Genomic DNA, 21525 nt, shown 5'->3' with positions numbered 1-21525 from the left:
GGACGCAACCAGCCACCATCAACGGCAGAACGCCTTAGAACAAAGTTGGGCGTTTGCGGGGTAGGATCGGAGCTCATCACCGACCCCTACCATGCGGCTTTCTCCGTTCTAGGTGATAATCGTCGTGGGAGATAGCGGAGACCCACTGGTCTAGATCGGAGTCCTTTCCCTAGTCGTGCTGGTTCAGGGATGTCGTGCGTACCGTGGCATTTCCACTGTATCAGGCCATCATGGCCGCTGGTTATTGGACCAGCTGGACGTTCTGCCTTGCGACGGCGGAATCCACAGCGTGTTTGTTATCTGCCGTCGCACCCTTGTCGTGAACCCATGCTGCGCCACCTCAGCTCAATTCACACTTCAGCTCAATTGACAGGCTATTTGACGGGGAGTTGGGTGAATTCCTCAGCATCCGGCCCTAGTGATAGTGGCTGAAACAAAGCCAAAAGTAAGAATGTCAAGTTCATCATCATAGCACGCGTGCGCGGAGTACGAAGTCCTACTGGTATATCCAAGCGAAGTAAATTGTATACGCTAGCGCGCCCGCGATTCACAGCCAGGCCGATTCTCTAAGAGCAAAAAATACATGATACAGGTAATTACGAAATAGTTGCAAATTTCAAGATGCCCTCGTCTCTCCCACGACGCTCATCCCTGCCGTTGAGGTCCATTGTGTCAGGTCAAAATCCACATCCATGGCCGGGTCAGCGAACCCTTCTTCCCAGAGACCAATGTCAATTCCTGGGCTTGTGTTTTCGTCGTAGAACGGCTCGCCCAGAGAGCTATTGTCTACCACCGGAAACGTGAGCATCTCTCCATTACCGTCACTCAACGCGTACCCGACGGTTGCCATATTTCCCTGGCTATTACTGGTGCTCATTGGTAGCATGGCTACAAGCGAGTGGCTGGTGCCGTCGTGTATCACCGAGTCTGCCGATGAAAGGTTGCTCGAGAATGACCGAATGCGGTCGGCATGCACAACAATGCCAGGCATTGCCGTGGAGCGCAAGTTGGAAAGCAGTTCATAGCGGGCTCCCATGTTGGTATTTCCACGCTCACCCATGCCCCGGAGCAAGTCTAGCCCTGCGTTCATCGCCACGGTATTGGCTGCATTTGTTGGGAACGCAACGCAGACCATGACAAGGACGATGGCGGCGGAGAAGATGTGCTCTCCATCCATGTAGCCGTAGGTCGCTATGAAATATGTCAATAAAATATCCATCACAAGGCAGAAGGATGAACTTACCAACGAGATCTCGTTGCGCTGCAATGATCATCATGTTGATGGTGTCTTGTGCCGCTCCAATACACATGTCTATTACTCTCACAGTCGTCTGAGATAGACCTTCTCTCCAATCCCATTCCTTCACCCCAGGGTCCCTACTGTCTCGGATCCGCTGTAGCCGCTTCTGCACGACGTGGAATAACAATGGCCTGGCAGTCATGTTGATGCACTGATAGTAATGCGCAAATGTGCTGACACTTTCGCGACTTATGCTTAATCTGACAGGGTCGAACCGGAGCTCGTCTGGAAGATCGCGGTTCCATTTCGACAGGGTAAGGATGATGCCTTGGACGGATGCCATCAGGCGCTTCCCGGATTTCGGCGTTGATTTACTGGCCTTTCGATAGATGGTCATGTGGATGTCACCAAGGATGCGAGACAGCTGGGTGTAATGACGCAGTACTATGGCAGGGCAATATTCAGGATCCCCGGGGAGCCTGGATGGTAGGTCCACGCCGATGTCCTCGTCCTGGATGGTGATGGGGTTGCCGGATTTCACTGACAGGATGCGATCGAGGCTATAAACAGACCACCAAACTCGGCGACGATGCTCTCGGGCGGCGCTGTCCAATGCATGCGCCGAGTCTTGGCCCTGAGACAGGCCCGTGGATGTGTTGAAGCCGACCTCTTGGTGAAGGCCGAGCGAAGTGGCCATGCGGAGCGCCATTCCGATGTACAGAAAGGCAGCATCACGGCGGTTCATGTTTTGCATGAAATAACCGGCGAGGGCCAGCGTTTCTACACAAAGAACTGAGCCCACTTCGTGCGCGTCGGGAAGCAGGTTCAAGGCGCTCGTAAAGTATCCAAAGCCTGGAGGTCCACGAAAGTCGACCCATTGGTTTACCGAATACAACTGACCAAAGGCAAGGATCACCAGGACCTTTGCATAAATGAGACAACCGTCTTTGTCTTCAGGGTCTGGGAGTCCACAGTATGCCTGGAGCAGGTGTTGATCAAATGTCTCTTTTGGGTCGGTAAAGGCAAAGATGGTCCCGATGTAGGTGTATTGGGCTGCGAAGAGTCGGCGTGCAATGTCCAACGGCGGTAGTCGTATATTCATACCGAAAACTCCTCGTCGAGACGGCAAGGCTCCCGGTTCGTAGAAATTGGGGTTCGCATCGAGACTGCCATCATCGTCATGGAGGCCGGAAAGTTTGCTCACGCTGCGGAGAAAGTGATCGGACGAGGCGGGCCCTTTGAAGCCTTGCAGTGCCTGTTAGACGGAGATGCTTGGGACTTGGATACAGCATAGGTGCACTTACTCGTGGAGGGTTTGTCGACGCCGAGTTGAGTGAAGGGTTCCAACAAGGGATGTTCATACTCGAAATCGTCTTCGTCATCGTCGAACGAATTTCTTGCTTTGCCCATGCCTAGCTCTCGGGACTGAGAACAAGCCGCTAGATTGTTGCGTGTGAGTAAAATTCGATGGGATAATAAAACAAAAAATGCAAGTCACAAACAGAAACGTACCATCGTGGGCTCTCGCCTTTCTCTCAAGTTCTCTCAAATACCTGAACTGTCAGTGTTGCGTTTGGCTGTAGGGTAGGCGACCCGACTCACGTTTCATTGACCAGGATCTTCCGCGCTTCTTCGTAGGTACAATTCATGCCACCGTCGCGACATCTTGAACAACTCGGTCTCTCCTTCGAGCAGTACGACCGTCGCTGACGGCAATGCAGACACCTAGCCGGGGAAGATGCATGTAAGCCATGGACTCCGCGTAAAAAGAAAACAGCCAACTCACGCGACAGGCCTCGACGTGCTGGACTCCCCAGTCTGAGAAGACGGTGTTCCCCTGGTCGCCATCTCGATTGCCTCACGCGACTATATTCCGGTGGAGTCGAATCTCTACGAAAACGCGGGGTCTTGTGGACACGATGGGAATTGCGGCTGGTGTTTGAGTCCAATTTGGACAACGACAATCTGGTGCTATGGCGGAGGCTGGATCGCCAAGATGGGCGGGGGAGGAAGTCCGGGGCTAGAACTAGGACAAGGCACGTGGCTGTAATTGGAGCATGGTGACGCTTCTAGTCTTTGAGGATTGATTAGGAGTACTCCGTGGCAGAGGAGGAATAATCCCCTCTTTGTATATCGACCCACTCGGTGATAACGCTTTGTACGACCAGGGTGGGAATTGTACGATATCACCGAGTCAGTCTTGTCTCAATCTCTTGTTCGCCTCGGCTGTCTTTTGGCACATTCACGCACCTCCATCGGACAGCTGGACCGACGGCTGTCTTGTACGCCTAGCTTTCGCCGTCTTAGTGGCCTACGGCGTAATTGGCGTCACAGAATAGCCGAGAACGTCGCCCTGTTTCACTGACGCCTCATTGATCATGGACTGAGAAGGGCGGGGACCCACTCCGGCGCGGGGGGGCGAGTCCTCCAACCAGAGTGCGTCGCTATTCTCGCGATAAGCGTGGTGGAGTCGTTTCTCCAGGCCATCTACGGAGAGCTGGCGAGACGATCGCCATGCTTCCCCGGATAGCGGGTGACGATGATGGCGTGGACGAGAAAAGAAGACTCGACTGTATATAATAAAGACTCGATGCGACTCAATCTGGCTATCTCTCAATCTGGGCGAATATCTTGCTTGGGTCTCAATCTACCTCCTCTCTCCACACCTGTCCTCCGTTCCAGCGCCTTTCCTTGCCCATCATGACCGTCAAGTCCCATCGCATCAGAATCTCCATCGACCGCGGCGGCACCTTTACCGACGTTCACGCCGCGGTTCCCGGGAGAGACGACATCATACTCAAGCTTCTCTCGGTCGACCCGGCCAATTACAAAGATGCGCCCACCGAGGGCATTCGCAGGATCCTCGAGCTGGTGACGGGCCAGCAGTTGCCCAGAGGACAGCTCTTGGACTTGTTCCACGTCGAGTCGATCCGGATGGGCACCACGGTCGCTACAAATGCCCTCCTCGAGCGCAAGGGCGAGCGTGTGGCCTTGGTTACCACCGCAGGCTTTCGCGACCTCCTCGCCATTGGAAACCAGTCCCGGCCGAATATTTTTGATCTGTCCATATCCCGCCCAGAAGTGCTCTTCGACCGTGTTGTTGAGGTCGATGAGCGCATCACAATGGAAGACTACACCGAGGATCCGGAATCCTCGAAGACGATCCCTAGCCTCGCGGACACCGACCTTGTCACCGCCATTACCGGGGAGACTGTTCGAATTCTCAGAAAACCCGACCTGGATTTCGTAAAACTTCAGCTTGAACAGCTATGGAAGGACGGATTCCGCTCGATTGCCATCGTCTTCATTCACTCATATGCACATCCCGAGCATGAACTGTTGGTCGGGAACCTCGCCCTGCAAATGGGATTCTCAACAACATTATCCTCCGAAGTGCAACCCATGATCAATGTCGTGCCCCGCGGAATGTCTGCTGTGGCTGACGCCTATTTGACGCCCATCATCCGAGAGTACATCAACTCCATCTCGGCCAACTTCAACGGAGGCTTCTCCTCAGCGGCGACCCGGATCGAGTTTATGCAGTCTGACGGAGGTCTTGTTGACTACCGCAAATTCAGCGGCCTCAAAGCCATTCTTTCGGGACCGGCTGGAGGGGTCGTTGGCTATGCCCAGACCTCATGGGATGAGGAGGAGCGTTGTCCCATTATTGGCTTCGACATGGGTGGTACTTCGACAGATGTGTCTCGCTATGCGGGAGTATACGACCACGTCTTCGAGACTACTACTGCTGGAATCGCAATCCAATCTCCTCAGCTTGATATCCACACCGTCGCTGCTGGAGGTGGCTCAATCTTGACGTGGAAGAACGGGCTGTTCAACGTGGGACCCGAATCTGCGTCGGCACATCCTGGGCCGGCCTGCTACAGAAAGGGAGGTCCGCTGACTGTCACTGATGCGAATCTCTTCCTGGGAAGACTGCTGCCTGAGTATTTCCCCAAGGTCTTTGGCCCAAAGGAAAACGAGCCGTTGAACCGAGAGGTTGCCGAGGCCAAGTTCATAGAGTTGACAAACACCATCAACGAAGACAGAAAGTCGTCCAACCTCACTCTTTTTTCGCCCGAAGAAGTGGCATTGGGCTTCCTCAAAGTCGCCAATGAGGGCATGGCAGGACCAATTAGATCTCTGACTGAGGCTCGAGGTTACGAAGCGGCTGACCACCACCTCGCGTGCTTTGGAGGTGCAGGAGGGCAGCATGCTTGCTCCGTCGCCTCCGTTCTGGGCATCTCGCGCATCATCATCCACAAGTACTCTTCCATTCTCTCGGCGTACGGCATGTCACTTGCAGACGTTGTTCACGAGATTCAACGCCCTGCTGCCACTACATACACCCCGGAATCAGAGGTTGCCATTCGAGAGCAGCTCGAAGATCTTGCTGCACAAGCCACGCTTGAGTTGACAAAGCAAGGGTTCGCCCCGGATCGCATATCTTACGACGCCTATCTTAACATGAGATATGTGGGCTCGAGCAGCTCCATCATGATCCTGAAGGGGTCCGATTGGAACTTCAGGCGCGAGTTTGAAGACGCCCACAAGCGCGGATTTGGATTCCACTTCCCGGAGAAGTCCATCATTGTCGATGACATTCGCATCAGGGCTACTGGTTTGGCTCGACAGAAAGAGGCTAAGAGTCCCTTTGTCCAACTCAAAGCAGTGCAAGACAAGATTGTGCTTACTGCGCGACCGAGTGGGACAAGTCTCGTCTACTTTGAGGACCATGGTCACTTGAACACTCCGATTTACGAACTCCAAGGAATAGACGTGGGAACGCGTATTTCGGGACCTGCCATGATCATTGACAACACGCAAACCATCTTGGTCACACCGGGCGTCACGGCAACTACGCTGGATAGCTATGTCATTATTGACGGCGCTTTGAAAGACGGATTCAAGTCGCAGCCAACGACGGAGGAGTTTAGTCCAATCCAGCTCACCGTTTTCGGGCACAGATTCATGTCCATCGCTGAACAGATGGGCCGGACCTTGCAAAAGACTGCCGTCTCAACCAACATCAAGGAACGCCTGGACTTCTCTTGCGCCATCTTCAGCCCTGATGGCGGCCTGGTTGCCAACGCCCCCCATGTGCCGGTTCATCTCGGGTCCATGCAATTTGCTGTCCAGTACCAGCACAAACTGTGGGAAGGCAAGCTTCGAGACGGCGATGTCTTGGTCTCGAACCATCCCTCTTGTGGCGGAACCCATTTGCCTGACATCACAGTCATCACACCCGTTTTTGAGGGCGGCGAGATTACCTTCTACGTTGCCTCGCGGGGACACCACTCGGATATTGGCGGTATTCTCCCTGGATCTATGCCACCAACCTCATCTGCGCTATGGCAAGAAGGCGCTTCAATTGAGTCAACCAAACTCGTCAGCGAGGGCCGCTTTGACGAGGACGAAGTTCGACGACTCCTCTTGGAGGAACCTGCCAAGTACGAAGGCTGCTCGGGTACAAGGCGATTGCAGGACAACATATCTGACCTCAAGGCTCAAATTGCAGCCAATGCCAAGGGAATCCTCCTGATCAAGGCGCTTATTGCCGAATTTGGTCTTGCATGCGTTCACAGATACATGTATGCCATCCAGCATACCGCAGAACACGCTGTGCGCTCTTTGATGCTGTCTACGGTTGCCAAATTTGGCCCGGAACCTCTCACTGCCACTGACTACATGGATGACGGAACCCCTATTTCGCTCAAAATTACCATCTCGGATGATGGCTCGGCCATCTTCGACTTTACCGGCACAGGGCCTCAAGTTTTGGGCAACACAAACGCACCCAAGGCCATTACCCATTCTGCAATCATCTACTGCCTGCGTGGCCTGATATCGTCCTCCATTCCTCTCAATCAGGGTTGCCTCACACCCATCGATATCAGGATCCCAGAAGGCACCATCCTCAACCCAAGTGCAGGCCTCGCAGTTGTCGGCGGCAATGTTCTTACATCGCAGCGTGTTACCGACGTCGTCTTGCGTGCGTTCCGTGCCTGTGCAGCCAGTCAAGGATGCTGCAATAACCTGACTTTTGGTACCGGCGGCAAAGATCCCGTCACTGGAGAGCACAAAGATGGATTCGGCTATTATGAGACAATTGCTGGTGGTGCTGGTGCTGGCCCGACGTGGGCAGGCCAGAGCGGTGTTCATACACACATGACCAACACCCGTATCACGGATCCTGAAGTTTTCGAGAAGCGATACCCATGCATCCTCAGACGATTTGAGCTACGAACAGGTTCAGGAGGCATTGGAAAGAACATGGGAGGCGATGGAACGATTAGGGAGATAGAATTTCGAGTCCCTGTGCAGTGCTCCATCCTCAGCGAGCGCCGGAGCCGTCGACCCTATGGAATGCAGGGAGGCGGTGACGGTAAAGCTGGAGTCAATTTGGTAATTATCGACGACCAGATGACAGGCGGGAAGAGGGTGGTGAATCTGGGGACCAAAGCCACCACGAGGCTTCTTCCTGGGGAGCGCGTGATCGTGGAGTCGCCTGGTGGTGGTGCATGGGGACATGAAAAGCTTCAAAACGGAGATTGCATTTAGATAGTGTTTGGAGCTATTTTGTACAAATTACGCCATATATCTGCCTTTATCTGAAGTGTGAAATGTTGACTAAGTGTGCACGTCCAAGAAGGCGGTAACATCTAGAGTGACGTGTGTCCCTAGTTCAGTCTCCATCCCGATAAAATAAGGGAGTGAGGCTTGAGTATTAGGTCAACGCCCGTCGATTTAACAGGCATGGCTGATTTGTGTGATCGGCGGTCTCTCTTCTCCACTACACAGAGTCCATCGACTCTGGGAGTCACACAATGCCTATCACCACCATCTACTAATCCAACGAAAGCTGCCTTTTGGATTGAACACCGGAGCAGCAAACCATTATTGATGATCTTTCTATGGCCTACATCTCAAAAATGCCGGATCATTCGGTTTATCCAGCCTTTGAAACCTTGGAAGCATCGGGTGATATCGCCAATATGAACAATATGTTCGATCGATTCACATCAGAGTTGACGAGAAGCCCTATGGCGTGATGGTGGCAGTCATATCTGTTTTTGAGGTATCACATTCTTAGAATAACTATAATGATAAGAGTGGCTATCTAAGAATTCAGTGACAAAACTGTCTTCATAACCTTCAATAACATTTCCTCCGTCCAGGCTGTGTTGCCCTCCATGCAGTTATGGCTCCATGCAACAATCCGATCTGGTCTGACCAGAATGCAGCCTGATTCCTCGATGCCACGGACAGAAGCCCAATCAAAGTAGAGGTCTTGGTACTCTTGGCCGTAGCCGATTGATACAGCCCGCATGGGAACACCAAGCTTCGTTGACACAGCAGCCGCCGCCGTCTTCCACGGCTTTCCGCCAATTCCTGTAAAAAGAGTGAAGCCTCCCTTGCCTGCAATATCAATTGTGGAAACAGGGGAGGAGGGAATTGTTGTGTTAAGCCAGATGTGTGGCAAGCGTCGGCCGGGCAGAGCACGGGGAATGTGGTACAGGACGGGATCGGGATTTCCGGATTCAATCTGTGGATTAGTTTCCGGATACACTGCTGAGGATTTGTAATGTTGGTTCATCTCAATTCCGAGGCCATGAAACTCGTGGTTGGTCTCGGTAATGGCTGCTCTAAGCTCGGCGCGACGCTTCTGGCCAACATCGCTATCCGCACTTAGTTCCTCGAGTGCAGCGGCGCCGTCAGCTCGGGATTTCTCAAGTGCTCCGAGAGCTGACCAAATGCGAGAATGGTCACGGAATCCCTGGTTTGCACTGGAGGAGATCGATTAGCTACATTCAAAGCCCCAGTGAGATAAATGCGAGGATGAACGTACCGTCGAACGATGCCCTCTCCTACGGGCTGCCTTTCAGTGGAATAGCTCTCCAAGAGTTCTGGCCCGGCCTTGTCTGTTTACCCGACAACCATATCAGCACACGCAAGGATTGAGTTAGATAGACCTGTCATACCTTGAATGACGTAAGCTACCTTCCATGCCAAGTTGAACGCGTCTTGGATGCACGTGTTAGAGCCTAGGCCGTTGAAAGGGGGGTGTCGATGGACAGCGTCTCCAAGACAGAAGCTGCGGCTTTTAGTATCCAAAGATTGAACTGGTCACGGCGGTTGAGAGATTCCACTTACACTCGTTTACTTGAGTACTTGTCGGCTACAGTCTCATTGACATTCCAGGTGTTGATGCGCAGTATTTCCACAGGGGTATCATCTCCAATCACCTGCTGCACCCTTCTTCGATACTCATCCTCAGACGGCTGCCGGTCTAGTGCAGTACCTGGATAGGGAAAGAAGATGAACATCCACTCATACCAGGGCTTGACCATGCGGACAATACACGACCACCCAAAGTCAGGATGTTCAACATCTGGCTGCAAAACCCAGTGCAGATTTCCGGTGCGATGTTGGATAAGATGAGATATGTCTGCACGCACAAGAACATTTAATGCCGGGCCGCCGCCGGGTCCCTTGGTCAGCGGGAGGCCAAGCTGCGCGACGACTTGAGAGCGGGCACCGTCTGCACCGAAAAGGTACTTGGAGGAGATGGTATAAGTTACGCCAGTGACTTTGTCAAGAACCATGGCCGTTACACCTGTACTAGTTTCTTCGAAAGAAAGGAATTTGGAGTCGAACCGTATCTGAAACCCGTGGAGCGTAGCATATCGCACCAGCTGCGGCTCCAGCAATGTTTGTGGCAGATCGCAAGGCTCGCAAGGACTGGCTTTCTCGTAGTCGCCCTGTTTCCAACTGTTAGATACGGTAAACGCAGGCCAGAGAGTAATGAATTTGACATTGTGAATGCCTCTCTCGGCTCCATAACCCGTGGCCTTACCTTTCTTGCCGGGTCATTTCCCCAGGAGTAGATGCGAGCATACTCTTTACCGGCCATACTGTGGCACCAACGTGTGTGCACCATGCAGTTGCCCTTGGAAGCAAGGTCCATCAATATCTTATCTAGTCCAATGTCTCGCAGACATTCTTTCAGAACCGCGGTCAGCATGCCTAAAAGCGTCCAACACGGGTATCTAGTAAGCTCACCAAGTGCAGCCATGTTGGTGATGTGCGCGCGTGGCGTGTCGGCATTAGTTGAATTCTGGTCTATAATGATTCCCTTGATCCCTATTGAAGGTCAGTCGCAGAAAGTTTCAGATCTGGATTAAAAGATAGCAGCATACCGTGTGAACTCAGGAAACAGGCCAGAGACGCCCCTGCCGGGCCGGCTCCAATTATCAACACATCAGTGTCGACAATACGCCCGTTTGTGTTCGTCATTGCGTAGGTCTGCCAAAGGACTATCGAAAGCACGTGTATCTGTCGAGGAAATCTTATCGTACAGGATGGTGAAAGGGGACACCCGTTAATTATCATATAAGGCCTGGGGGATATAGGTCATCCAAAATAAAGCCCTAACTTCATTCGTATTCATTAGCGACGGGAATGCCAATTGAGGACCGCGGTTTGTCCGGAGATAATCAGGTGATATGAGTTGATCCTCCCCATTCAATGGCACATGACAATTAACCCGAAATTATTCCAATTCGACCGACTTAACACCGCACCTTGTTAGTACGGCCAAGTAAGCCCGAATGGATAATGTTTTACACTCACGGGACGATGACGAAATATTTTCTCAATACCGAGTCAATATGTCCGTATTCTACCGAAGATAATGTTATTTATGCCGAAGGTTTCCTACTTAATGTGGTCCCACCAATATTGCCCGAGCCTCAGACTTGTTACCCTCGACCCATAACAGAGTGCCGAAAGATCAGTCAGTGATCCCCATCGAACCATGTCGACTGCTCCGAGAATACAAATATTGCGCGTGGCTCATGTGTATTACAAGCACAAAGATATAGCCAGACAAGAGCAGTTTCTTGCCGATTTCGGGTTTATTGAGACCGAGCGTTGTGGCGGAAAGATTTTCTACCGCGGCTATGGCCCAGACCCATTTATTTACTGTCTTGAGTCAGGCACCGAAGACGAATTTGGTGGCGTTGGATTGATTGTTGCGTCTCTCAGCGACCTCGAAAGGGCTCGAGCCATATTCCCCACGGCATCTGAAATCCACGACTTGGTGAATGTGCCTGGCGGTGGGAAATGCGTCACGGTGCAGGATCCGGTCGATGGCTGGAAACTCCACCTCGTATATGGACAAACAGAGGTAGAACCATTGAAGGATTATCGCGTCCTGGATTTCAATTTCGTAAGATTATTCATTGCTTTCGCTCACAGTGTGGATGCTCACCATCTCCATTTAGCCCAAACAAAAGAATCGCCCCGGCAACTCTTTCCAGAGATTTCAGAAAGGTAAGAGATTATGAACCCGACTCTGCAAAGTTTCCGTGCATCCACAAGTTCAGGTATTGGACGAGGCCACTACCATCATTTCTTACCATTTAATAGAGCCTGCTACTGTCCACAAGTTGGGCCATTTCGGCATGTGTGTAACCGACTTTCAGAGAGTGTACGAGTTTTACACAGAGCATTTCAATTTTGTTCCAAGCGATGTAAGTCATTGCGAACACTGTTGTTGATATCAAGTATTAACTCATTTTCTACAGATACAGTATGATGACTCGAAGAAAAATATTGCCGCATTCATGCACATCGACCTTGGTGAGGAATTCACCGATCACCATAGCTTCTTCATTTTCCAAGGACCAAAGAGTCATGTTCATCACACATCATATGAAGTTCATGACTTCGACACTGAAGTACTTGGGCACGATTGGCTACGTGACAAGGGCTACCAAAACTGCTGGGGCATAGGCCGCCATATCATGGGCAGTCAGATTTTTGACTATTGGTAGGTTGGCGCATCTGAAGGTTTGGTAAGATTTAGTACTTACGGAACTTTTAGGTATGATCCCTCCATGTTTATCCTGGAGCACTATGTGGATGGAGACCAAGTAAATTGTCACACCAAAACCAACATCACTCCCGCCAGCCCTGATGGGTTGCATGTCTGGGGTAAGTATATATAACACTCTGATGATATTGGTAAAACTAATTCCCTTATCAGGACCGGATCTACCCGTGGACTTTTTGGAATGAGAACAGTGACAGAGTGATGTAGGAGTCTATAGTGGACTAGATAGCCAGAGTGCCTATTTTGATGCTTGAAGACTTACGAACTCTATCCTGAGTTATGCAAAGAATTCTAGTTGAATCATGAAAACTGATAATGTATCAGATGTTGTATCGACTCATTGGTTGAATTGATTGCATCTTTTACTTTCGATTACTTATTGATCGTCTGCAACATGCAGAGATCGCCATAAATGTTCCAACCCAACTTAGCATCAACGCCCTAAAGTTATGCGTTGAAGAGACCTCGTTTTTTATATGAATCCGAAGGAAACGTGAAGACCAGAATCAGAACACCTAGACGGCCATTCGCGCTTTCAATGATCAACATAACGATCCCCGTTCACAGCACCTGAGGGTCTCAGTGAAATGTCTGATCGTATGGTTAGATCTGACCATGTCTAGAAGACACACATAAATCGGGATGACTCGATCAACATTCGTAGAGATACTTCGCATTTCTATGAAGAATCCCACTACATACGATGTGGCCCTTCGCCAACGAGTCAATGACCTCATCCAAGCCCCCAAACCCCTCTCCGCATCTGTCGCCTCAGTTTGAAAGCGAAATGGCCATCACGTTACGCAACACGAAGCAACAATTTACTCATAATGGACCTTGTTGATTAGAGTTCCTGCAACACATTAGCCTGTGAGTTTGATTCATGTTGAATTCTCCAACAAACCGATTCCATCGATATACACGCGCATGTCGTCGCCATCCTTCAACCATATTTTTGGAGTTCTCATTGCTCCAATTCCTGTTGAATGTCAGATGATCTAACTTGCAAATCGTACGATGTTTAGTTATACCTGGAGGAGTGCCCATCATGATGACAGTTCCTTGCTCGAGGGTCGTGCCCTGAGAAAGAAAGGCGATTGTTTTCGCCACGCTGAAAATCATTTCTCTTGTGTGCGACTTTTGAACTGTTTCGCCATTCAACGTCGCCTCGATGGCTAGATTTTGCGGATCTTCCAACCCGCCCTTGGAAACCAGGATAGGTCCCAACGGGGCTGACTTATCTAGTCCTATAATGATTGACGTTAGACCGTTTTTCTATGAGCTTGTGGTTGAGTTCAATACCTTTTGAGAATGACCACTGGCTATTGCGGAACTGTTCTGTCCTTGCGCTCACGTCATTCCCGGCCGTGTACCCCAAGACGTAGTCCATAGCACTGGATTCAAGAATGTCTCTCCCTTCCTTCCCAATAATGACGACTAGCTCGGCCTCATAATCTGTCGTCTCATCTTGCACAAAACGAGGAATCGAGATGCTTTGAGGATAGGGCCCAGAAAGTGCGGTCCGTGGCTTGATGAACAGGACAGGGTGTGACGGCACGGGCATGTTGGCCTCTTTGGCATGATCGTGATAGTTGAGTCCCATGCATCGGATGATGGGTACTTCTCTCATAGAGATTGGCGACAGGAGCTTTTGGGTGGATTGCGTTAGTGACAGAGGGGTTGAATTAATCCACTACACCAACCTGAGATACGGTCAAGATCTTGTCCGTCACCACACCGTCAAAGATGGAACCCAATATGATACGAGCCCGAATTTTCTTGCCTTCGAAGGAGGCAATTCCGGCATCTATCGAGCAATCCTCCAACTGGCCAAGATGGACGTGACCATCCTCAACGGCCACGAAACGAATGAGATGCGTCCAAGCGGGTGCCATTATTAACATGGGTGTCGGGAGTGCAACTGTGTATGTTATTCAATGAACGGCACTTAGTACGTCACGAGATGGTATAAATACCGCAGTTTTAATTATTTTCAATCTGAGTCTCGGACTGAATTTTGACGCGGCTTGGGTTCGGGGCAATATAACACGCCACTACAGATCGATGAATGGCGAAGATGCTCCGAATGCACAAAATTAGACCGAGACCTGCTAATGTGGATCTCATCGGTCTCTCCGCAGAGTAGCGCTTCAATACAGCAAGACAACCTCGGCTCGTCCTCTCAATATTAGGAAAGATGGGTTCTGGAATTATTGCGCAGAGTATGTGGAGGGAAATATGTGTTGATTTCTACATTGACCTAGGTATGTGACGTTACGTTACCTAGATCGACAGCTTCCGTGTTCATTCTTCTGGAGTAGGTGACACACCAAGAGTCATACCTCCATCCACAGAGATGACTTAGCCAGTCATACATTGCGACTCGGGCAGCAGAGAAATACGACCACTCCCGCAACGTCCTCAGAGACGCTAAGCCTCGGCCATAGAGTTGCTTTCCTCATCACGTCGCGGATCTTACTATTCTCAAACTTCTGTCTAGCCATACCAGTCGCAACCACGCCGGGAGCAACGCAATTAAAGTTGATGTCGTCTTTTGTATAATACAGGGCTCCTGCTTTCGTTATATGGTTGATGGACGCCTTTATCACAGAGTAGGTATGCGACCTCGCCTGGGAACCCAAACACACCAATGCAGGATGAGACGTTGACAAATCGTCCGAGACGTCCCCAGTTGGCGTCGTAATCCTGCTCTATGAATTGACGAACGGCCTTGCGACTCATCCTGGCGGTCCCGAGGGTATTCACAGCAACCATCTTTAACCTCAAGTCCTCCGACGCATTGGCAAAGATCCCGAATTATGCCTAATAACCGGCGCAATTAAAGGATATCCAGCCGGTGAACTGTCTAGACCGCTTGTTAGAAATGTGTAGCCTGTAACCCCGCTGTGTGACCATTTACCTCGATGGCCAAGCGGAAGGCTTCAACCTGCTGCGTGTTTGAAGTGTCGGCTTAGACGAGTATGGCCTCTGCTCCACTAGCTTGAATTGCTTAGGCTGTGGACTTCTCCAGATCTCGCTCGCAGCCTTCCCGGTTAGCTTGGCCTTGCAAATCGCAACACACAATACTAGCACCATGTATCACCAAACCCAAGGTAAACAAGGATATCAACGAACTAGTTTAAGCCGTTTTATTAGCCCTTGAAATTAGGTGGAAGATGGGCCGTGACAGTTGTTGGTACTCGGATCAGCCCGGCGAGTGGGGTTCAAGATCTCTAGATTAAGCAATATGCCAAGGAAGGAATTTAGATCAATGCTCCCTTACCGTAGGTAACCCTCAAACTGGTAGAGGAAGCATGCAGGCTGTTGCCAGTGGTCTCTTGCTTACAGATTTATACCAGGGGCCCTATTGACAGGAATATATTCCGCGATGGAGAGGCTCTGGGGCTATTCGACTCGGATATGCTAAGGACACCCTTCTTGGACGTATGGGGCAACCCGAGGAAGCAGCCAAAGTTCCATCCTTGCTTTTAAGTGATGATGCGTCACATGTTACAAGAGTTTAGTCTTTCTTATGGGTGAATGATGATGTTGCTTGACCGTACTAATAGAAAATACCAGCCCACTGGAACGTTGAGAATGGATATCTTGCGTGCTGAGTTAAAGAAAAGTATGAGCGAGGTTGTAAAATATTGGAAGTCCAAATATGTAGAATGATCCCCCTTAACCAGATCGCACTCAAAATGTACCTGGAAAGTCTAACTGCCCAAGTTCCCATCGATCCAAGACGTCGAAGTCCATAAACTCCCCAAGAAATGAAGTGTACTCTTCTTGCGCATCCTGGAATGAGAGGACACCAGACTGCATTCGCGATTGGTCATTCGACTCATTTCGAGTACATTCGTCCGCTGGGGTTTGTGGCATATGTTGTTCAACTGTGGCATGTGGAGCAGAACTGAGACTTTTCTTCGAAAGCACCATTTCAAAAATCGGGATGGCTCTTTTGATTACAGGAATCTCTTTCAGTTCCCCAAGGACTAGCATCATTTGGCTTATGGATATTCGGGACATTGATCGAACAAGGTCTGTTTCCGAAGTGTCCAGAGCTGACTCTATGTGTAGTGCAAGCAAGGTTGGCATAGCAGTTATGCTAGAGTTTAGAGAACTAGTCAATATTGGAACAATGGTGAAGGCGAATAAAATAAAGGGAGAGAGTTGTACGTACAATGACACCGGGAAATCCTGTATGGTGCCGTTTGCTAGCATTCTACCGGCAATGGCATCGAGCTCGAATATCGCTGACCGTAGCCTTTGTTTTGCCCACTCACAACGCTCGGCATCTCGGGACTGCCACCGGCGTCGAATGAGACGGCATATAACAAACTCGAATCTGTAGCTGCTCCCGCGTAATTCTGCATAATACATGTCGCCGTCGGATGATTGGTCACGAATCTGCATCTTCTCCGCCAGAGACATGCGCCAAGCATCTAGCGGGCGGATCAATTGTCTGGGGTCCTTTTCTTGATCATTGGTGATAGCCGACAATAAACGTCCAACTACGGGTACTTCCGTCAGCTTAACCGCGTCGAGGGAGCTAAAAAGAAGAACATACAGATTTGAGCCAATTCACAATGGAGACTGAAAGAACACTTCTGTCGATTCGATATCGGGAGTAGCAGCGATTGGAAGTCTACTGGAATCTCTTCAAGCTCCCAATCATTTTTCGTGATTGGCCTCATCTGGGGATCGTTGCCGATGAGCTGCAAGGTCCGCGTGCCGGATAGTAAATGAAAAAAACTATCTCGGCACTTTTAGAAGCCAAGTCAGTAACCGTTCATCCGATCACAAGTACAGTTAACGACATACGTAAAGAAGCAACCAAATCCTTCTATAGAGTTTGGATAATCTACTCGATTTGTCGTCTCGCATGGAGCTGTCACTAGGTTAGCTGCTGATCCAAATAAACATTTCGTTCGACAACCTAACTATGGCTTACATTTTATGAATGTCAAGCTTTACAGCAAGGCGGGTAGAGTTGTAGAACCAGTAATGATAATCCTTGTCCGTCGAATGGTCGAGAATAACTACGCCCAAGATGAGAGAGCCCTGTAGCATTGGCAGGAGATCAGTCTCGAAGTGAAAGTCGTGGAGCAGAGTGGCCTTTCCAGAGAAAGATGCTTGCGCTGTGGATCGATCCTCAAATCCACACCCGGAGATGACATCTGGCGGTGCGTGAAGAGTTGCAGTCGCCAGCATGGCATACAGCAAAAAGAGTGAGTAGTTTCCCGCCCGGTAGTTTCGAATGAAGTCAATCCTGTCAATCACAGGAGCAAAAGGATAGACATAAGCAAAGTAAGTCTTGATAAGAACGTCCCTAATTATATGTGAGCAAAAATTGAGACTGTGGGGTTGTTTGGATGCGAAATACAAGTAACGTTGAGGGGGTAAGTCAAAGACTCCTTTCTTGGTAAGGAATTCTTTGTAGGAGTCATCCAGCTGCGGTAACTTGGACAAAATTCGGATCTGGGAGGTCAAATTATCCTCTTGTCTTGGGTTGGAAGCATTAATGGGGCCCCCATGCTGTTGGTTAGACGCCGTGTCATGTACGGCATCTTTCAGGACATTGAGGTAATGTAATTGGCAACTCAAAGGGTCAGAGATGTGATGACAATGAGAGAATCTCTCGGCACAAGCGGCTTCATCAAGCTTTTCTGAACCAAGATCTTCTGCATGAGTTGACTGGCCACTGTCTGTGGCGTAATCCGGGGGGGATGACAAGACCTAGGAGTATAGATTAGTGTTTGGAGGAAGCATGTCGAAAGGAAGAAGAATAAGCAAGAATCAGAGAAGGAGTCAGCGAAAATTCAATGTCATTCACGTACATATACATCTCCTCGTTGTATCAGACTTTCGCCCTTCCTCGGGGAGGCGAGTGAGCTTTCGGCTCTGAGACAAATCAATGTGAGTATGAGCCTTGACGGTTGAAATTGATATCGGGCCTTGGCTTACCTCTTACGGCGCTTGCGAGCCGACAGGACACAGCTTTCAGGGCATTGTCTACTGACACAACCACTACAAGGCAATCCCCTCAGCGCAGCATCACACTTTACTTTGCGCGCGCGACAAGGCACGCACGCCTTGCTGGGTTTTCCGGGTGGGCCGGCTTGCTTCTGCTGCCGCCGTGAAGAAGACTGTCTCTTGTCGGTCGTAGCGGTCGCGCTGTCCATCCTGACAAATGCCTTTCGTGTTATTGCCGATGGTGAAGGCGCGGAGTTTGAACAAGTGCTTATAGCGCGGGGGAACTTGGAGACGTCATGAGCTTCGGCGTTTCGGCGTTTCGTATTCGTAGCGAGGGAATTTTATAATGCCGAGACCCATAACTACGGCTGTTGTTCCCGTGAGTCTTCTTCATCTTATCCCCGTTGACTCATCAGATTGGCCCGCAATCTTTCCCGCAAATGACCCATAATTAACTATATCAGGAAGTGATCTACAGGCATGAGCAAGTGGGCTCCAAAACCGTTGGCCTGTCATACCTCCATGGAGTAATTTGTGGGCACTGATGTGAAAGATAGCAGGCCAATTTGTCGAGTCTACACGGTATTATGTATTATGGAAGGTGGTAAAGAGCTCAAGTCAGTCCATTTCAGCTGCCTCCCTCGACACCTTATCTCTATTGTGTATGTTTTATTTTTGTCAGCCGGTATTTTAGTGGCGAAGAGGTAATTGCAAGGGTGTTGTTGTGGCCCACGTCGTGTCTAGGGTAGCAAAAATTGGTGAGTGAACTGGGCTCGGATCTTCGTCATGTCCACCTCCTGGGCTGTGATGATAAATCTGGCTCAAAGGGAATAGCACCATTTATCAGAATAATGACGTGGCTTGCTATCTTCAGCATGATGAGCCCATCAGGGGCCACTAAACAGGTGTGCTGCGGCTTACCCAGGCAACAATGTCAAAATTTCCGCGGCGTGAGAGGGAGAAATCGCCGAAACAGAAACACCGAAACACAATTTCCGGACGTCACAACACCTGAATTAAATGCGGTTCTACGAGAACCATGGTTCGAATATTAGATATTAGATCCTCAATGTAACGATTTACATACTTTCTTGATATCTCCGATAGCTGATTTGAATTCATCTGTGTCGGACATCATGATATCTGGTCCTCCCCTATCCTCGTCGTCGTCCTCAACGACCATCACAGACAGTCGACTTGAACCACAGCAAGCGACAACTTCCAAGATTCTCCAGAAAATCGAGCTTTTTGCACCTGCTCATATCGACCAAGCTACAGCGTTGCGTCACAACTACGCAGGCAATGGAACCGTCGCGACCCCGTTCATTGTCGTATTTCTACCAAACGATCCCCAAGATGCCACCACCTTCTCGACTTTCCGGAAGTGGATGATCACTTGTCATCAGGCGGTAGCAACCTTGGCTGTCACGTTTGCGAGCTCGGCTTATTCGGGGGGGATACGAGAGATCATTCGCGCCTTCGAAGTATCCCATGAAGTGGCTATTCTTGGCGTTTCGCTATACGTTCTTGGTTTCGCCATTGGGCCACTTCTCTGGGCTCCTCTGTCTGAGCTGTATGGTAGACAGCGCATCTTCATAATCACAATGATGGCTGTCACAGCGTTCAATGCTGGAGCTGCTGGAGCAACCAGCATGCCTGCCTTGCTTGTCCTTCGCTTTTTCGCCGGCGCCACTGGCTCGTCAACATTGACTAATGCCGGCGGAGTCATTGCGGATATGTTTAATGCCTCCCAGCGAGGACTTGCTACTAGTGTGTTTGCTATGGCTCCATTCTTGGGACCAGCTATAGGTGAGGTTGTCGAGGCCAAGACGTCATTGAACGCCCGCTAACTTTATACCAGGCCCAATTGTTGGCGGGTTTCTCAGTGAGACGGAGGGTTGGCGCTGGCTCCACGGCTTGATGGCTATTTTCACAGGCGTTCTTTGGATCCTTGGGACTCTCTTTGTCCCGGAGACTTATGCCCCTGTTCTTCTTCGGCGTCGAGCCCAAATGCTCTCTAAAACCACTGATAGAGCCTACATTTCGACCATCGACGCTGGAAAACCACCAAAATCGCTTGTTGACCAATGCAAGACGGCACTTACCCGGCCGTGGGTCTTACTCTTCAAAGAGCCCATTGTCTTACTCACCTCTGTATACATCGCTATCATCTACGGTACTTTATACTTGAACTTTGCAGCGTTCCCTATTGTCTTTCAGGTAGAGAGAGGCTGGAGCCCAGGCATCGGTGGATTACCTTTTATCGGGACTGCAGTTGGAGTTGTCTTAGCGACTCTAACTGCTGTTTTCGATAACAAGCGTTATACACGGTTGGTAGCTGCCAAAGGGGGCATTGTTGAGCCAGAAGCAAGACTTCCTCCCGCTATGGTGGGATCTATCATGATCCCCGTCGGCCTTTTCTGGTTCGCTTGGACGTGCGGTCCAACTATTCACTGGGCTGTGCCAATCGTGGGCTCCGTTTTCTTTGCCTGTGGCCTTGTTATGGTTTTTCTATCGCTCCTGAACTACCTAATCGACTCTTGTGAGTTTTTATTATTCTTTCAAGATTTACTGTGCTAATTGGGAATAGATGTCGTCTATGCTGCTTCTATCCTGGCGGCCAACTCAGTTCTCCGATCGGTATTCGGTGCAGTGTTTCCCCTATTCACTCAGAAAATGTATGAGAATTTGGGAATACACTGGGCTAGCTCTATCCCAGCATTTCTAGCAGTTGCCTGTGTTCCCTTCCCGTTTTTATTTTATTCATACGGTGGCAGAATCCGGATGAAGTGCGAATATGCCTCCGAAGCTGCTAAAGTTCTCCAAAAAATGCGTACCCAACACCAGATCACGACGGAAGATGAGGCCATGGTCGAAGCTGAGGAGGTTTGGAGGTCCCGGTCCCACAGCATTGCATGATGGACTAAGTTCCTGTTCGTTACTGTAGTGGGTCGTTATAGCACTGCATTGTGTTGGCGAGTCACTTGGCACCAACGGACACCCTCAATCGAAAACCCTCCTCTCACTAGGTGGATATTTACTTTCATCTCTCTCTCTCTTTCCTTCATACTCAAACCTGTAATTTAGAATTAAGATAGATTAAAGCCGCGTAATAAAGCACAACATGGACAACAAAAAGTACCGACACGCCATGCTCAATACTACATACTAAAAGAAAACCGACAGAAAACCTACGTTTCCGTAGCGGAGCACAGAACCTAAGTCCAACTTTACATGAGTCATTAATTTACTGGCATTTTTACTTGACGTCGTTGCACCTATCATAGGCTTGGAGGATTTCTTTGCACCTTGTGAATGCTGCTGCGAAATACGCAAGTCGTGATAAATTATGAATCAACTCCCTAGTCGCCCGAGTCACCGCCCTCACCTCGGAGTGGAGTTGTACGCCGAA

At 50.0% G+C, this 21525-nt stretch overlaps 7 protein-coding genes across 7 annotated transcripts; 3 read left to right on the top strand and 4 right to left on the bottom strand.

Moving 5' to 3' along the window:
- Positions 1–511: 511 nt before the first annotated feature.
- Positions 512–3313, bottom strand: BGZ61DRAFT_409384 (fungal-specific transcription factor). Its single transcript, XM_046243219.1, has 6 exons — positions 3027–3313; positions 2843–2965; positions 2753–2793; positions 2545–2679; positions 1244–2485; positions 512–1191 (listed from the first exon to the last, which is right to left on the bottom strand). Exons 1-6 carry the CDS (start codon positions 3086–3088, stop codon positions 617–619), a joined length of 2178 nt encoding a protein of 725 aa, XP_046113237.1. The 5' UTR covers positions 3089–3313; the 3' UTR covers positions 512–616.
- A 464-nt stretch (positions 3314–3777) lies between these two features.
- On the top strand, positions 3778–7874 carry BGZ61DRAFT_440044 (hydantoinase B/oxoprolinase). Its single transcript, XM_046244438.1, has one exon. The coding sequence runs from the start codon at positions 3941–3943 to the stop codon at positions 7799–7801; it is 3861 nt and encodes a 1286-aa protein (XP_046113236.1). The 5' UTR covers positions 3778–3940; the 3' UTR covers positions 7802–7874.
- A 424-nt stretch (positions 7875–8298) lies between these two features.
- BGZ61DRAFT_440043 (FAD binding domain-containing protein) lies at positions 8299–10584 on the bottom strand. The gene is made up of 7 exons (XM_046244437.1): positions 10441–10584; positions 10304–10384; positions 10098–10243; positions 9395–10002; positions 9223–9335; positions 9090–9162; positions 8299–9027 (listed from the first exon to the last, which is right to left on the bottom strand). Exons 1-7 carry the CDS (start codon positions 10535–10537, stop codon positions 8361–8363), a joined length of 1785 nt encoding a protein of 594 aa, XP_046113235.1. The 5' UTR covers positions 10538–10584; the 3' UTR covers positions 8299–8360.
- A 331-nt stretch (positions 10585–10915) lies between these two features.
- BGZ61DRAFT_512798 (Glyoxalase/Bleomycin resistance protein/Dihydroxybiphenyl dioxygenase) lies at positions 10916–12403 on the top strand. Its single transcript, XM_046252158.1, has 6 exons — positions 10916–11471; positions 11527–11575; positions 11672–11775; positions 11830–12074; positions 12129–12238; positions 12291–12403. Exons 1-6 carry the CDS (start codon positions 11058–11060, stop codon positions 12320–12322), a joined length of 954 nt encoding a protein of 317 aa, XP_046113234.1. The 5' UTR covers positions 10916–11057; the 3' UTR covers positions 12323–12403.
- Positions 12404–13018: 615 nt separating this feature from the next.
- On the bottom strand, positions 13019–14032 carry BGZ61DRAFT_337910 (uncharacterized protein; the record flags this gene model as incomplete). Its single annotated transcript, XM_046239081.1, has 4 exons — positions 13019–13116; positions 13169–13384; positions 13440–13785; positions 13841–14032. 4 exons carry the CDS (start codon positions 14030–14032, stop codon positions 13019–13021), a joined length of 852 nt encoding a protein of 283 aa, XP_046113233.1.
- Positions 14033–15637: 1605 nt separating this feature from the next.
- Positions 15638–18402, bottom strand: BGZ61DRAFT_440039 (uncharacterized protein). Its single transcript, XM_046244436.1, has 8 exons — positions 18105–18402; positions 17978–18041; positions 17524–17876; positions 17092–17469; positions 16962–17028; positions 16708–16903; positions 16321–16651; positions 15638–16245 (listed from the first exon to the last, which is right to left on the bottom strand). The coding sequence occupies exons 1-8, from the start codon at positions 18320–18322 to the stop codon at positions 15834–15836; spliced, it is 2019 nt and encodes a 672-aa protein (XP_046113232.1). The 5' UTR covers positions 18323–18402; the 3' UTR covers positions 15638–15833.
- An 806-nt stretch (positions 18403–19208) lies between these two features.
- BGZ61DRAFT_544932 (major facilitator superfamily domain-containing protein) lies at positions 19209–21032 on the top strand (the record flags this gene model as incomplete). Its single annotated transcript, XM_046255283.1, has 3 exons — positions 19209–19883; positions 19975–20655; positions 20704–21032. The coding sequence occupies exons 1-3, from the start codon at positions 19250–19252 to the stop codon at positions 21030–21032; spliced, it is 1644 nt and encodes a 547-aa protein (XP_046113231.1). The 5' UTR covers positions 19209–19249.
- Between the last annotated feature and the right edge of the window lie 493 nt (positions 21033–21525).

Source organism: Ilyonectria robusta (assembly GCF_021365365.1).
Source record: "Ilyonectria robusta strain PMI_751 chromosome Unknown BGZ61scaffold_1, whole genome shotgun sequence".
NCBI classification, from domain to species: Eukaryota; Fungi; Ascomycota; class Sordariomycetes; order Hypocreales; family Nectriaceae; genus Ilyonectria; species Ilyonectria robusta.
The sequence above is the reverse complement of the archived record's forward strand: the minus strand, read 5'-3'. Positions and strand labels throughout refer to the sequence as shown.

Bases quoted from the DNA above. Each gene is read 5' to 3' on its own strand.
- BGZ61DRAFT_409384 (XM_046243219.1), bottom strand. From the start codon at position 3,088: ATGGCGACCAGGGGAACACCGTCTTCTCAGACTGGGGAGTCCAGCACG. The intron at 2,794-2,842 runs GTGAGTCGGGTC...CTGACAGTTCAG, and splicing joins AAGATCCTGGTCAATGAAAC to GTATTTGAGAGAACTTGAGA. The intron at 2,486-2,544 runs GTAAGTGCACCT...AGGCACTGCAAG, and splicing joins CGTCGACAAACCCTCCACGA to GCTTCAAAGGGCCCGCCTCG.
- BGZ61DRAFT_440044 (XM_046244438.1), top strand. From the start codon at position 3,941: ATGACCGTCAAGTCCCATCGCATCAGAATCTCCATCGACCGCGGCGGC.
- BGZ61DRAFT_440043 (XM_046244437.1), bottom strand. From the start codon at position 10,537: ATGACGAACACAAACGGGCGTATTGTCGACACTGATGTGTTGATAATT. The intron at 10,244-10,303 runs GTGAGCTTACTA...CGGTTCTGAAAG, and splicing joins CACCAACATGGCTGCACTTG to AATGTCTGCGAGACATTGGA. The intron at 9,163-9,222 runs GTATGACAGGTC...TCGGGTAAACAG, and splicing joins GGTAGCTTACGTCATTCAAG to ACAAGGCCGGGCCAGAACTC.
- BGZ61DRAFT_512798 (XM_046252158.1), top strand. From the start codon at position 11,058: ATGTCGACTGCTCCGAGAATACAAATATTGCGCGTGGCTCATGTGTAT. The intron at 11,576-11,671 runs GTAAGAGATTAT...ACCATTTAATAG, and splicing joins TTTCCAGAGATTTCAGAAAG to AGCCTGCTACTGTCCACAAG. The intron at 11,776-11,829 runs GTAAGTCATTGC...CATTTTCTACAG, and splicing joins TCAATTTTGTTCCAAGCGAT to ATACAGTATGATGACTCGAA.
- BGZ61DRAFT_440039 (XM_046244436.1), bottom strand. From the start codon at position 18,322: ATGGACAGCGCGACCGCTACGACCGACAAGAGACAGTCTTCTTCACGG. The intron at 17,470-17,523 runs GTATTTCGCATC...ACATATAATTAG, and splicing joins TTACCCCCTCAACGTTACTT to GGACGTTCTTATCAAGACTT. The intron at 16,652-16,707 runs GTATGTTCTTCT...AAGTACCCGTAG, and splicing joins TTGTGAATTGGCTCAAATCT to TTGGACGTTTATTGTCGGCT.